This window comes from Melanerpes formicivorus, unplaced genomic scaffold, assembly GCF_026170545.1.
Source record: "Melanerpes formicivorus ecotype bairdi unplaced genomic scaffold, bMelFor1.0.p_v2 SCAF_25, whole genome shotgun sequence".
NCBI classification, from domain to species: Eukaryota; Metazoa; Chordata; class Aves; order Piciformes; family Picidae; genus Melanerpes; species Melanerpes formicivorus.
Window position 1 is genome coordinate 11,593,389 of NW_027142377.1, and position 13,421 is coordinate 11,606,809.

Genomic DNA, 13,421 nt, shown 5'->3' on the forward strand with positions numbered 1-13,421 from the left:
TTTCATTTGTGATGTTCTTTTCCTGGGCAGTACAAAAGCCTTTGAGGAACGCTGTGGGTGTGACAAAAGCTTGTCTGTGTAGCACTTCTTCCTAGTTACTGTAAGGACCTTCTAAGGTCCCACCTAAGAGTAGTTATCATTTCACACCACTTAAGTGCATTGTACAGTGCAGAGCTGCGTTAGGACTTGACCCCAGAGAGACAGGGCTCTTAACAGAGCCAGGTGATAACCAGTATCAAGGCACTGGAGGGATTGGTTATGAGATTTCAGTGTTTTAGGAAGAGCGCATAGGAGTATCTGTCTTCCAGGCATCAGAGGGTACAAAAGTTTCCCTTGCTGCAGGTGCTAATGCTCAGTTTAAATCTCTCTACACACTCTTTATGTTGGGCATGGGGAATCCTGAGCTTTGGCAGGCACAATGGGCTTGAATCCACACCTCAAATATAACCACTTGGAAATGCTCTTTCTCTACAGAACAGTAATGCATCAGGCGTCCCTTTTAGGCTCAGAAGTAGCTCTGTGCTGCAGCTTGGGTTATTTTTACTGCTTTCCCAACCCCTCAAAAGCCTTGGGAGGGGCCCTAACAAGGGCTTGGTTGTACTTACCTTTATACTGAGCTTTTCTCACTGCTTCAGCTGAGAAGGTTTCTGTGGAAGTATGACACTAACAGACACAGAAAGCTAAACAGGGATATGAAATAGAAAAGCTTCCATTTTTAAGTCAAAGCAACTTTCTCATCCCAACCTTGCTTTGCTATCAACAAAGGAAGCACAGAAAAGATGTTCCCTGGGCAGGTGTCCCTCTGCAACAGCTTTCCAACTACCAGAGATGACTGGGGAGAAGCAGGGACTGCAGTCCCTGGGGCAGTGGCAGGGGTATTGAGGAAATCTGTTGGAAATGCCCAAATGGAAGCATGGCTTCCCAAGGGCCTGGTGGTGCTGGGGTCCAGAACCAGGGAGGGAGCAGGGTGGGTTGAAGCTGCGGGTTTGGAGCATGGGCTGAATGCAAGTTGTACCCTCAGCTGCCCTGCTCCCTTTGTCAGATTGCCTCACTGAAACCAAAAAAGTGCTGCTCAGATGTCACCACAGTCCTAGAGAGAAAGCATTCATGACTGGGGAAAGAAGCCCAGTACATTTGCCACTTGCCTCCTTTGATGCCACTTGCCTCCTTTGATGCCACTAGCCATCTGAGGGGGGTGGGGGGGCACCTTTGGAGACTCTTGCCCTGATGGAATTAGCTGTAGCAACTCAATAGCAAAGTGGCAGTTAATTGAAATCAAATCCCTTCAGAGTTAACAGGAGGTCTGCAGCTCTCTTTAAGCACTGGCCTCAGCCAGCAAACCCCAACTTTGTCAGACACAAGTGAAGAGCAAAATGCCGAGAAGCTGTTGTGTGTGAGCTGTTCCAGTCAGAAGATGAAGACAGCGCTGTTCAACTAACTCCATTCCCTGGCTGGAGACAGCACTTGGCTCCCACTGGGCCATTTTGCTACTAAACTCCTGGGATGAACCTCCTGGGCTTTCCCAGTCCTGCTCCCACTCCTATTCCTGGCTTACTGCTGGGACCTTTGGCAAAAGCAGAGAGAAGACAATTTCTGAAGGCAACTTTGCAAAACTTATTTTCTGTATAAATTCCTACAAGGGGAAAAAAAAAAAGGTCACTATGATACATGATACTAGGCTGAGAAACATCATTGCTCCTGCTTGTGCATGTGTTAAATCATCCAGACATCAACTAAACCTTTAGAGCCTCTCTGAGTCAAGGTGCACCACAGAGCAAAGTGAACAACACAGTGTTATTCCTAGGGAATAAACTTCCTACAGCTGCTCCATACAGGCTGGGTGCCACGTGCAACACTGATTTCTGCTTCCAGCAAAGGTTTCCTTCTATGGGAGTCAGCAGGGTAAAAGAAATGATGTAGGGCTTGTTCATTGCCAGTCCTTCCATGACTTCTTGCCCAGCTCCTTGCAGAGGTAAGCATCAGAAGTGCAGGCTTTGCTCCTAGCAGGACAGCTAGAGACTTCACACACCAGCCTTGGTCCCCTTGGCCAGATGGTGACACAGGGACCGTTGCAGCCAATGCACAGGGCTCTGACAATACAAATAATTTCCAAGAGCTGCAAGAATATGTTCTGAAGAGCACAGTAACTGGGGGACACAAATGTGGTTTTGGTTTTCCATTGCCTTTATTTTTCATCTTAGATTTTAATAGAAATTGAGGCTGCTTAAATGCTGTACAGATGAAGGCAATCTTTACAAACATGGAGTGACTTCCAGCAGTACTGTCACCTGAAAAACCTCCCTACCTCCTCAGAAGGCCTCTTTTCATGTTTCTGAGGAAAGCAAACATTCAAAACCTGGATGAAAAACAAAGTTAAACTTCAGCACACACCTGAGGGAGCTCCAGGTACCTGTAACTCAGGTTTGGACCAGGTTAGTATCGCTAAAATGATTTGACAACAGAATGTTAGAGATTTAAAGGGATCCTGAAGATTGCTATGCAGGCAGGAACTAATAATGCCAGTCAAAAGGCACTGCTCTAAGCACACAAATTGCTCCACACTGGAATTGTTAGCTCCCTGCAAATTCTGTCTTTGACGTCTTAGAACCATACTCACATTATTGAACAGATCTCAACATGCAGTGGGAAGAACACCTAACCTACCTGCCTTTATTAGGAAGAAAGTAAAGCAATCAAAGGATTTATCCTATGAGGACAGACTGAAGGAGTTGGGGCTGTTCAGTCTGGAGAAGAGAAGGCTCTGAGGTGACCTCATTGTGGCCTTCCAGTATCTGAAGGGGGCTACAGGAAGGCTGGAGAGGGACTGCTCAGGATCTCAGGGAGTGACAGGACTAGGGGGAATGGAATGAAGCTGGAGGTGGGGAGATTCAGGCTGGATATGAGGAGGAAGTTCTTCCCCATGAGAGTGGTGAAGCCCTGGAATGGGTTGTCCAGGGAGGTGGTTGGGGCCCCAGCCCTGGAGGTGTTTAAGCCCAGGCTGGCTGAGGCTGTGGCCAGGCTGATCTAGTGTGGGGTGTCCCTGCCCATGGCAGGGGGGTTGGAACTAGGTGATCCTTGTGGTCCCTCCCAACCCTGGCTGATACTATGATACTATGATCTGGGACCTGAAACAGTTCATGTGCTGAATCTGTCCTCAACTACAGAATGTAGAACCCCAGAACTTTACTTTTAGTCAACCTCACACACCCATCTGCAGGGAGTCCCTTTCAGCACTAAAAGACAAGAACTTTGTCATCCTTCAACACTAAGTTTACTGAAGTGCCTCCTTGCCATACATCTGTGAACATACACATCAGTTTAATAAAGAAACATTACAACATTGGAAGGACTCCAGATTTGTTGGTTTGGTTTGGCCAAAAGAAAAACCAAAAGAAAAAGAGCTGTAATATCTTCTCACCCTAAAAATGTACAGCAGTATGTGCACTCATTAACTGGAGCACAGAGAACATGTGCCTTGCTGGTGAAACACCCCTGTAGCACTACCAGTAATTAACATCTCTAGTAACAAAATTTGCTAAGATAAAAGAGTATCAAGAATCTACTTCTTCAGAAATGATAATTCTAACAGCTAGAGGCCAAACCCTGCCCTTCCTTAGCGCCATGCAAGTGCATTTGAGGGTAGAATTTGGCCTCAAACCACATTTTTATCTAAGTACAAATATTTCCTAATAGAAAAACCCAAGCTGCATCTCCTCCCTGCTCTTCCCTTCTAAAGGGTAAATACTGATATTTGAAATACCTGAACTGTATTTACAGCTGTACAGCTCTGCTGCCACGTACCTGCACTCTGCAGACACGGTGGAGATTGGCCTGGGAAACTTTTCTCAGGACAGACTAGGCAGGCTTAGACATTTTCCTTGTCAAACTCGCACACAAAATACATGGTAATGTGACAGGCAACATCATTCCAGCCTCCGGACGCCACCATCTCCACGCAGTCCTCCTCGTCGTAAGCGTTGTTGGGCTCCCCGCTGCGCCATTTGTTGAAGGTCTGCATGGGCGAGCGGTCGGAGTAGACGAAGTTCCCTTCCTTCTCTAGGTCGTTAATCCCGATGAACACTCTGGTGAGCCCGGCTTGGCTGATGTACGAGGCAATCAGGTTGTTAGCAGTCTCATCCTTGGGCATGCTCAGCGTTCCTCCTCTCCCGTGGCAGTAGAGCTGGGCTTCCTTGTACCTCTTCTCCTCCTTCACCAGCAGGTAGATCTTGCTGTCTGTCTCACGCACGCCGGCGACAGCTGCGGGGGAGGGCAGTGCTGAAAAGTGAGCACTCGTATTTCTATAAACCAACTCACTGCACACCCTACACAGCTTCACAAGTCAGCACAGCGCAGCTACAGCGGTGAAGAGGCAGCAAGGGCAGACAGCACTCATCTAAAGGTCACCTACCATTTTTGATGAATTTGAGCTCGGTTGTCATCTGGGCCACCTGCAGATCCATTTCCCCAATCGCCTTCCTCAGCTGGCTGCACTCACAGGGGATGCCTAAGAAACCACACGGAGACACCCCAGTCAGAACGCTCTCGAACTGCAAGAGTTGCTTAATCCATTCCACAGAATCGTGGAACAGCTGAGGTTGGAAAAGACTTCTAAGAGCATTGAGTCCAGCTGCCAACCTAAGACCACCATGCCCCTTAAACCACGTCCTGAAGTGCCATGTTCATGTGCTTGCTGAACGCCTCCGGGGACGGCGACTCCACCGCCCCCCCGGGCAGCCTGCTCCAGTGCCTGACCACTAGTTCAGTAAATAACTCTTTCCTAGTATCTGATCTAAACCTCCCTTAGCACAATTTCAGGCCATTGCACCTGATTCTAGGGAGGAGAGACTGACTCCCACCTCACTACAGCCTCCTTTGAGAGAATCCTAAGCAGCAATGAGGTCTCTCCTCAGCCTCTTTCTCCAGCCCAAACAATCCCGGTTCCCTCCGGTGCTCCTCGCACGACCTGTTCTGCAGACCCTTCACCAGCTTCGTTGCTGTCCTGGTTTGAGGCCACAGCTGCCCTTCGCTGGACACACTCCAGCACCTCAATGTCTTTGGGGCAGTGAGGGCCCCAAGACTGAGCGCGTTATTCGAGGCGCGGCCTCGCCAGCGCCGAGTACAGGGCACAATCACTTCCCTGCTTGTGCCAGCAGGTGGCGCTATCCCTGGTGCAGGCCAGGCTGCTGTTGGCCACCTTGGCCACCAGAGCACGCTCTCGGCTCGCGTTAAGCTTGCTGCCAACCAGGACCTCCAGGTCCTTGTCTGTGAGCAGCTTTCCTGAACACAGCCAGGCGGGCAGCCCCGGGCAGAAGCCCAGAGCCTTTGCAGCACTGCCCCATCACATGGTTTTCATGGGTGCCTGGACCTTTCCAGAACAGCTCATTTCAGATGCCATGAAACTTCAGGCCTGCATAATTAGACCTAACCTGAAGACAGATTCCCTGCAAAAACCACAACCATAAACTATTTTTTTACACTTCAAAATTCATCAAAATTCCCTTTTTTGAGTAAAATTACTGCCTTTAGTCTTCTCCAAACTGTGCTTTTTCCACAGGAAAAAAACCTGCACAGCACATTGTTCTCCTGTTCCTTCTGAGGAACAGAACACTGCAGATAAAAATGGCTAATGTTCCAACCACGTAGTGCACATCATTGCCTGCAAAATGTTACTCTGTACTTAAGCAAGTAGAGAATTTAGAATATAGAAGACCATTGGTTAAGCTAATTGATAATGGCTTCACCAAGGTGATCTGAGCTAAGAGGTGTAGCCTCTCCATAGCAGGATGAATTCCACTCCAGGTCTCTGTGTAAATACTCAAGCTTGCACTTGACTACACAGTTAGGGCAGGCTTAGGTGTCTACAGCATCAAGTGCTCACACTGCAAGAGTGTGCTTGAGGCCTTGGCAGTCTGGCTCAAGAACTCCAGTGACAAACCATGCTCTCCAGAGACAGCTAATTGGTGCACCTCTAGTGCACCCTGCCAGGAAGGGGCAAATTAGCTGAAATCTGCATCTGCTGCTTTCGTAGGGCTTACACTTCTAGTGGCAGGCTTTGGCCATTTTCCTCTGGAAGATCTGTGTTCCAGGTAATCTCCTGCTCCTATAACAATAACCAATGGAGCAGGAAGAGCTTCCTTTGTGTTGGCTGGGAGCCAGAGTGGAATATGGCAGAGATGTCTCTTTGCACTGATGATGAATGACACGGACAGTTCACTTCAGTTCCCACTGCTCTTCTGGGGTGATCACACCTGCGATGAGCTCCGAGACAAATACACAAGTCCAGCAACTACTACATCCTAAATGATTGTAAGTAATTGGAACATAGCCACAGTGGAACATTACAGTGCCCACACAAACACTTCCCTTTTCCCTCTCTCCCCCACTGCAGACAGACACGTGTTTCGGTGAGGACGCTCGCATCCACTCGACCCCTTCACGTGCACACGGTGTGTCGTGAGTTACCTGGGTCGCCATTCGGACCTGGTGGTCCCATGTCACCGTGATCTCCTTTTTCACCTAAAGGCATGAAAAAGAAGATGAATTTAAAGCAGCTTTTTTGGGTCAACTTGTTTACTTTTACTTCAGTAACGTTCACCTGCGGAAAGTAGAAAGATGCCCAAGAAAAAACCCGAGGCTTTTCTGTGCTAGCTGTTCCACACCACAGGCCAGCCAAAGCTAAGAAACTTCATGACTATGAACATGAAGAATATGTACCCATAGATTTTTTCTGACATGTATGAACCTCACTTTGAGGGTGACAGAGCTCTGAAACAAGCTGCCCAGAGAGGTCGTGGGGTTCTCCATCTCTGGAGGCATTCAAAACCCACCTGGATGCCATCCTGTGCAACCTACCCCAGGGATCCTGCTCTAAGCAGGGGGGATGGACTAGATGATCTTCAGAGGTTCCTTCCAGCCCCTACCCTTCTGTGATTCACAGAACCAGTAAGTTCAGATGCTGTAGAGAGAAAAGGGTTGGATATGCTACACTGGTGCCTACATTAAGATTCACAAGCTAGACACTTCAATGAATACTGGTCCTTAACTACACTCACTTAGAAAGCCTACAGTGGAAGATTCAGCAAGTGGAAGATTCAAGGTTTTTGGCTCTTAGGAGTCTGCCAAAACACAGTTCATCTTCCCATCTGCTTCTGTTACTGCCCACACTCGTGTGATGGTGCACAAAGTTCTTCATGTAGCCTTAACTAGGATTCTCAGGCTGCTTTAAAGCTAAACACACACAAAAGTAACTGCCAAGGGTAACTGTCTGAGAGGTCTCAGTCATCTGGGTAAACTCAGTATGAGAAACTCTGCTGAGGGAACCTTTGATACTTGGTAAGTATTTTGCAAGCCCCTAAACTTTGTTCAAAGGTAAATGGTCACAGACTTTTCATACAGAACAAATGGAGAAGCAGCTGAACCTTGCATACCTTTTGAACCAATAGGACCAATTTTTCCGTGTCGTCCCATGCTGCCTTTCTGTCCTTTGTCTCCCATTTCTCCTGTATGGAACAGAAAGAGGAAAGACACTTGGCAGCAATGTAATGCTTGCCAGATCAGTTTTTACAGGGAGCAAACCCATGCTATATGCCCAATATTCATTGAGGTCCACCTCACTCCCTGTGAAGAAGTTACATGTACATAAATCACCTAGCCAGTGATTGAATCTTTGCAAAGCAATGCACATTAGCAAGGCACACAGCTGTAAATGGAAACAGATCTTGCCTGACAGCCACAGGAATCATAGAATACTTTAATAGAATCATTAAGGCTGGAAAATATGTTAGACCATCAAGTCTGCCTATCAGCCCAACACTACCATAACCACTGAACCATATGTCAGAGTGACAAGTCGACACAGTTTTGAACACCTCCAGGGATTGTGACTCCCCCATCTTCCCAGGCAGCCTGATCCAATGCCTGATCAGGCTTTCAGTAAAGGAATTTTTCCTAATATCCAATCTAAACCTCTCTTGGTGCAACCTGAGGCCATCTCCTCTCCTCCTATCACTTTCACAACAGCTTCATGGCCTACCTTAAGGATGGAATCTGTTGGGCTGTGCAGGCTACAAAGCTACTGATGGTACCATTGCTCATTTGTCCAATCTATGTATCCTTGAGATTATCTAAAGTATCAGCTTGTAATGCATTTATCAATTTGTCTGAAAGTAACCTTCCTTGCTTTGGATATGCATGAATTAGGATTACTGTAACAGAGTGTCAGATCATACAACCATAGAACTGCTGAAGTTGGAAGAGACCTTTGACGTCATCAAGTCCAGCTGCTCACGTAGAGCTTGCAGTCCCACCGCTGCTGCTGAGCTACTACCACTGACCTATGCCCCTCAGCACCACGTCCATGTCTTTTTAATCCCTTCAGGGATGGTGACTCCACCACCTACCTGGGCAGCCTGTTCCAATACCTGATAATGCTTTCTAACCAGAAACCTAACCAGAACCTCCCTTGGCACAACTTGAGCTTGCTTCCTCTTCTCCTGTCACTTGTTGTACGTGAGATGAGACCAACCCCCACCTCCCTCCAGCCTCCTTGCAGGGAGTTGAAGAGGGCAATAAGACCTCCCCCTCTTCTGAAGACTAAACCACCCCAGATGTTGGAGTGCTCTCTCTGTTCAGTCTCCTACACCTGAAATTAAATAAACACATAGATCTGATGCATAAATAAAATGCAATACATGGAATGGCTTCACTTTCTTCCTCATAAATACTGCCCAGGATATGCACTGCTTCTCAGTAATAGTCAGCAAAACCAACATGATCTGCTCAGAAGTAAAAGTGTGTTACCTCAAACAATGAAGGCATACATTAAGTCTCCTGTGCTCATTAAAAGAACTGTTTGGATTAGGTTTTCCCTTGCAGTGACTAACCCCTGCCTCTACTCCAGGGGCTTGCTTATTCTGCTTCTTCGGCAGAATAAATCACAAGGTTTCAAGAGAGACCCTTCTGCCTGGAGGGTATCAAAAGTTTTAATACCTTTTGTGAAGTCCTTTGTAGTGGCCTTGTGATTGCCAAAAATGCAGTCTAAAAAGTCTTAATGAAATCAGGAAGAGAAAGCTGGAAAGAAATGAGGACAACGAAAGAAATTAAGTCTCCGTAGACCAAAAGTAGAAAAGCTAACAGAAAGTTTGACTCAAGAATATGAAGTCAGTCATCTGCCATCTCTCAGATGAAGGTGGTATACACTGGAACCAATTATAAGAGACTTGAAGGATTTTGGAAGGAGCTGGAGAGGAAAACTTTTCAGGCCTACAAACAAGGGCCATGGGACATGGGTGTGGTGGTGTTGGGTTAGCAGTTGAGCTTGATGATCTTAGAGGTCTCTTTCAACCTCAAATGAGTCTATGATTCTGTTAATTGGCTCTAATCCCCTCTGGTGGGCAACAGAAGAATAAAGACTTCTCAGCAGTGAGCCATCCTACTCGTTCTAGATGTGTCCTACTAACAAAGAGAAACCTGAAAAGCTTTGCACAACAAACAGGAAAAATGAAAGAGGAAACTACTGTCAGTCCATACTGACCAGGAAGGCTGGGAAATTTGCAAAGGAAACCACAGATGATATGAAAAAAAAGCCAATCTAGGAGAGCAGCAGCAAAGTGTAAATGATTTTAAAGTAGATTCAAAAGAAATGGAAATCCTATGGTGTCCATTCCCAGAGAGGGAAGTTTATGTTCAGATGTTCAAATAACAGCCCTCACAAAACTTGTGTCTCACCAAAATTCTGTTACCAACACCAAGCTTGTTCAGACCAGTGGTCCCTCTAGCCCAGGACTTTGATTCCCACTGTGGCAGAAGACACAATGCAGCGAGGCCACACAGCTCCACCCCCTGTCTGCAGTCTGCAGATCTGCTGAATCAGTCCCTCAGCAACTTCAGTGAGTGCCTCCTAGCTCAGGTCTGATGGTACCTGGTGACTCTGCAACCTCAATCATAACCTCCTCAGGCTGCTCTGTACCGATGAAACAGTCTCAACCTGTCCAGTTTCACCTTGTGAGGCAGCTCCTCCACCTCCTTCACATCTCTGGTGCTCCTCTCTAGCCTCTTGTCCCTTTTGAGAGACAGAGGTCAGTGTCTCTGTCATAGAATCAGAGAGGCCAGTGCATGTCATAGAACCACAGAATTGTTTTGGTTGGAAAAGACCTCTGAGATCATCAAGTCCAACCCCTGACCTGACAGCATGTCCATGATCAGTTGTTGCTGTGGAGGTCAGGCTTTTAGGCACAGCAAAATCAGCTGCAAACATGAGCTCCCACTGCTGTCCTTGGCATCTGCTCTAATCATGGGCAGTTTTGTTGGCATTGGGGCTCTGCTAGTAACTTTAGAGCAGCTCTTGAGTTTGAAGTGACAGTTCTGCTTTTTCATCATCATGGGAAAATGGACTAAATGATGTATCCCTCGTGTCACATGGCAATACCTTCATTTATACTGAGGCCAATCTGCCATCTTGTTGCCCACTCAGATTAGCATGGATTTCCTCAAGACCTTATTTGAATCCAGGTGGAACTGAAAGACAGCTTTAAACCAGATACTCCCTTTGTGAATCCACAACTGTCAATGTCAGGACTTCCACATGGAATCCTGCCTGCAGCACTGCTTAGTGAGCAATAAATCCAGGTAAAAGTTGACACAGAAATGTAAAGGATTGATTGATTACATATTAATGAGCAACCAGTAATACTAAAATAGAAATTAAGATATTATTACCTCTCTTTAGAATTTGATTACACAAATGACTGAACACTCTGGCTCCAATCCAGTTAAATTAATGACTCTTCTCTCATACTTAAGATGCTTTGCCTGTGCTAGTCAACTGAATGCCTGGGACTGTTCCCTGGCAGTGTGAGCCAGGTGGCTGAGAATGCTGCACCCCATGATACTATATTGTCTTACCCTTCAAGCCAGGATAATCACCTGCAAGCTGCTCATTGTATGAGCTCCCAAAATGTGCCCAAGAACTGCCTGTGAAAGTTAGCTGGGAAAGCCAAAATCACTGTGTTAGCACTGCAAAGGGAGAGAGTTGAGTTCCAGGCCTAAGAATAGCAGGTGAGTACTCCACATAGCACTGCAATTAAGTATAAATGAACTATGATGTGGAAAGAGCAAAATTAAGATACTAAAAGAACATATTTTCAAATGCTTATGGCTTCAAGAAAAGTAAAATCTCTTCAAAAACGCATTTTAAATGAACTCTTCCTTTGAATAAGGATTCCAACAGTAATTTCACCCTCTTCTTATTTTGACTGAGTGTCCAGAGAAGGGCAACAAAGTTGGTGAAGGGTCCAGAGAACAGGTCTTCTGAGGAGCACCTGAGAAAACTGGGTTTGGTTTAGGTGGGAAAAAACAAGGCTGTGGGAAGGTCTTCTCAGTCTCTACAACTCCCTGAAAGGAGGCTGGAGTGAGGTGGGTGTTGGTCTTTTCTCCCTCTTAACAATTGACTAAAGGAAAGGAAATGGCCTCAAGTTGCACCAGGGGAAGTTTAGGTTGGATACTCAGAAATGTTTCTTCACTGGAAGAGTAGTCAGGCACTGGAACAGGTTGCCCAGGGAGATGGTGGAGTCACCATCCCTGGAGGGGTTCAAAATGTGTGTAGACATGGAACTTTGGGACATGCTTTGGTGGTCATGGCGGTGTTGGCTCGACAACTGGTCTACATGATCTTACATGTCTTGTCCAACCAAAGCAATTCTATGATTGCCACAAGCAGAACCCATTCTACCCTGGGAATATTCACAGTATTGCATTGGTCTTGAAATACCTGTGTGGAATCCCTATACATGGAAGGTGTGGTCTCACAGATTGGATCATGACTCAGTGATGGGTGTGTGCAGTACAGCAGTCAGTCCAAGTGGGGAAAGTTACATCCATGGACTTCACACCCCAAAACTTGCACTGGAGTACACACCACTTTCATCTGAATCAGCCCCTGGGCTTGATCCAGCGTTCTATGCTTCACAGAGACCAACAGTTTTATGTTCTGCTGACATGCTATGCATCATAATTGACCTATACAATTAATTAAAAGCAATGGAGAAAGTAAGTGGAATTTAACCTTAATCAGTGCCCAAAGGCATCAAGATGTCTGGTGTCACCCTGAAACACCAGGATGCTCAGAACCAGATTTATTTCAGGCCACCACCAGAAAGCTTTAATGTGCACCAGCTTCTGAAAGACCAAAATCTGAAAACACCCTGAAGAGAGGATAAGGTAAAAGCATTTGCAACACTTTCTAACCTGAAGGTGTCCATTTCAGGTCCAATATACCATAAGAGAAGCATTTCTTTCATGAATTAGTTATTCACTGATTATTAGATACCTAAGGAGCTCAAAGAAACTAAGTACATTTCCTTAGGATCAACTTGCTTGAGAAGTAAAGAAAGGGCAGAGAAAAGGAAAGAAGGGGTGGTTCTAATAGTGTAAATTAACTCCAAAAGTAGAAAACTCTACAAATGTTGCAGAGTAACCTGATGTGAATTTGAAGCCTGGCCTGTTTTAAGCAGGAGATTGGACTACAGGAGGTCTTTATGACCATTCAGTCTAAATGATTCTGTGGTACTTTAACTTCTCTACATGCTGCATTACCTTGCAAGAGTTGAAATTTTAGTTTCCTGTATCTTTAATAAGAATTCTCCTTGAAGGGTACACCTCCATGAGGGAAATGCATGGACTGAACACCCACATCCCTCATGGGAGTTGTAAAATGTTCAGTGCACTGCAAGGGGGCAGAGCTCCAGTTCTCTCCCCCATCCAAGGAGGGAGAGTGAGCAAGCAGCTGCGTGGGGCTCAGCCACCACAGGGGTTAAAAAACAACTGTGCATGGTTTAGTCACCCAGCAAAGAGAGGGAAGATATCCATCACCATTGCTTTGCTACAAAAGGAAGCACTTGGTTACAAATGACTTCCAAAGTACCTTTTTCCACAGTTACCTTTTTCTCCTGGAGGCCCAACTCTGCCTGGACGACCTGGAGCACCTTTCTCCCCCTTGACTCCAGCCTCCCCTGTTGACACAAAAGAAAAGGAGGAATCATTAAACCAGGACTATTTTTGCTGGTGGCAGTGACAAGAGTGTCATTCTCCCCAGTGAAAATCAAAACCTACTATAACAAGAGGGAGAAAAACCACAAGCAAATGTGGCCTGACTTCGCAGCTTTGCTTGATGCATGAGGAACACAGGCTCCTTCAGCTGACATAAACACTGACAAAACCACAGCCAATACCACTACTGAAGCCTCATACAATGGGTCTAGTTGTGTGGACATCACTCAAATGATTAACCTGCAAAAATCCCAACAGCACAAATCACTGAAGCAAAAGCTTCAGAATGAGGCTCCAGCTTGGCACAGAAAGTTCCGAGCTTGTGCTCGCTGAGCACAGGGTCTCTGCTAAGGAGATGCTTAAGCCTCAAGTGAAAA

The 13,421-nt window shown here is 46.2% G+C and overlaps 1 protein-coding gene across 2 annotated transcripts in view; it reads right to left on the minus strand.

Moving 5' to 3' along the window:
* Nucleotides 1–2,172: 2,172 nt before the first annotated feature.
* Nucleotides 2,173–13,421, minus strand: part of COLEC11 (collectin subfamily member 11) — a 34,284-nt gene continuing 23,035 nt past the window's right edge. For both annotated transcript variants that reach the window (XM_068153361.1, XM_068153360.1), the window contains 5 exons: nucleotides 12,936–13,007; nucleotides 7,428–7,499; nucleotides 6,463–6,516; nucleotides 4,409–4,504; nucleotides 2,173–4,257 (listed from right to left, as the gene is read on the minus strand). In XM_068153361.1, the coding sequence (XP_068009462.1) occupies nucleotides 3,866–4,257; nucleotides 4,409–4,504; nucleotides 6,463–6,516; nucleotides 7,428–7,494 (609 nt within the window). In that variant the 5' untranslated portion in view covers nucleotides 7,495–7,499; nucleotides 12,936–13,007 and the 3' untranslated portion in view covers nucleotides 2,173–3,865. The remainder of the gene's footprint in view (nucleotides 4,258–4,408; nucleotides 4,505–6,462; nucleotides 6,517–7,427; nucleotides 7,500–12,935; nucleotides 13,008–13,421) is intronic.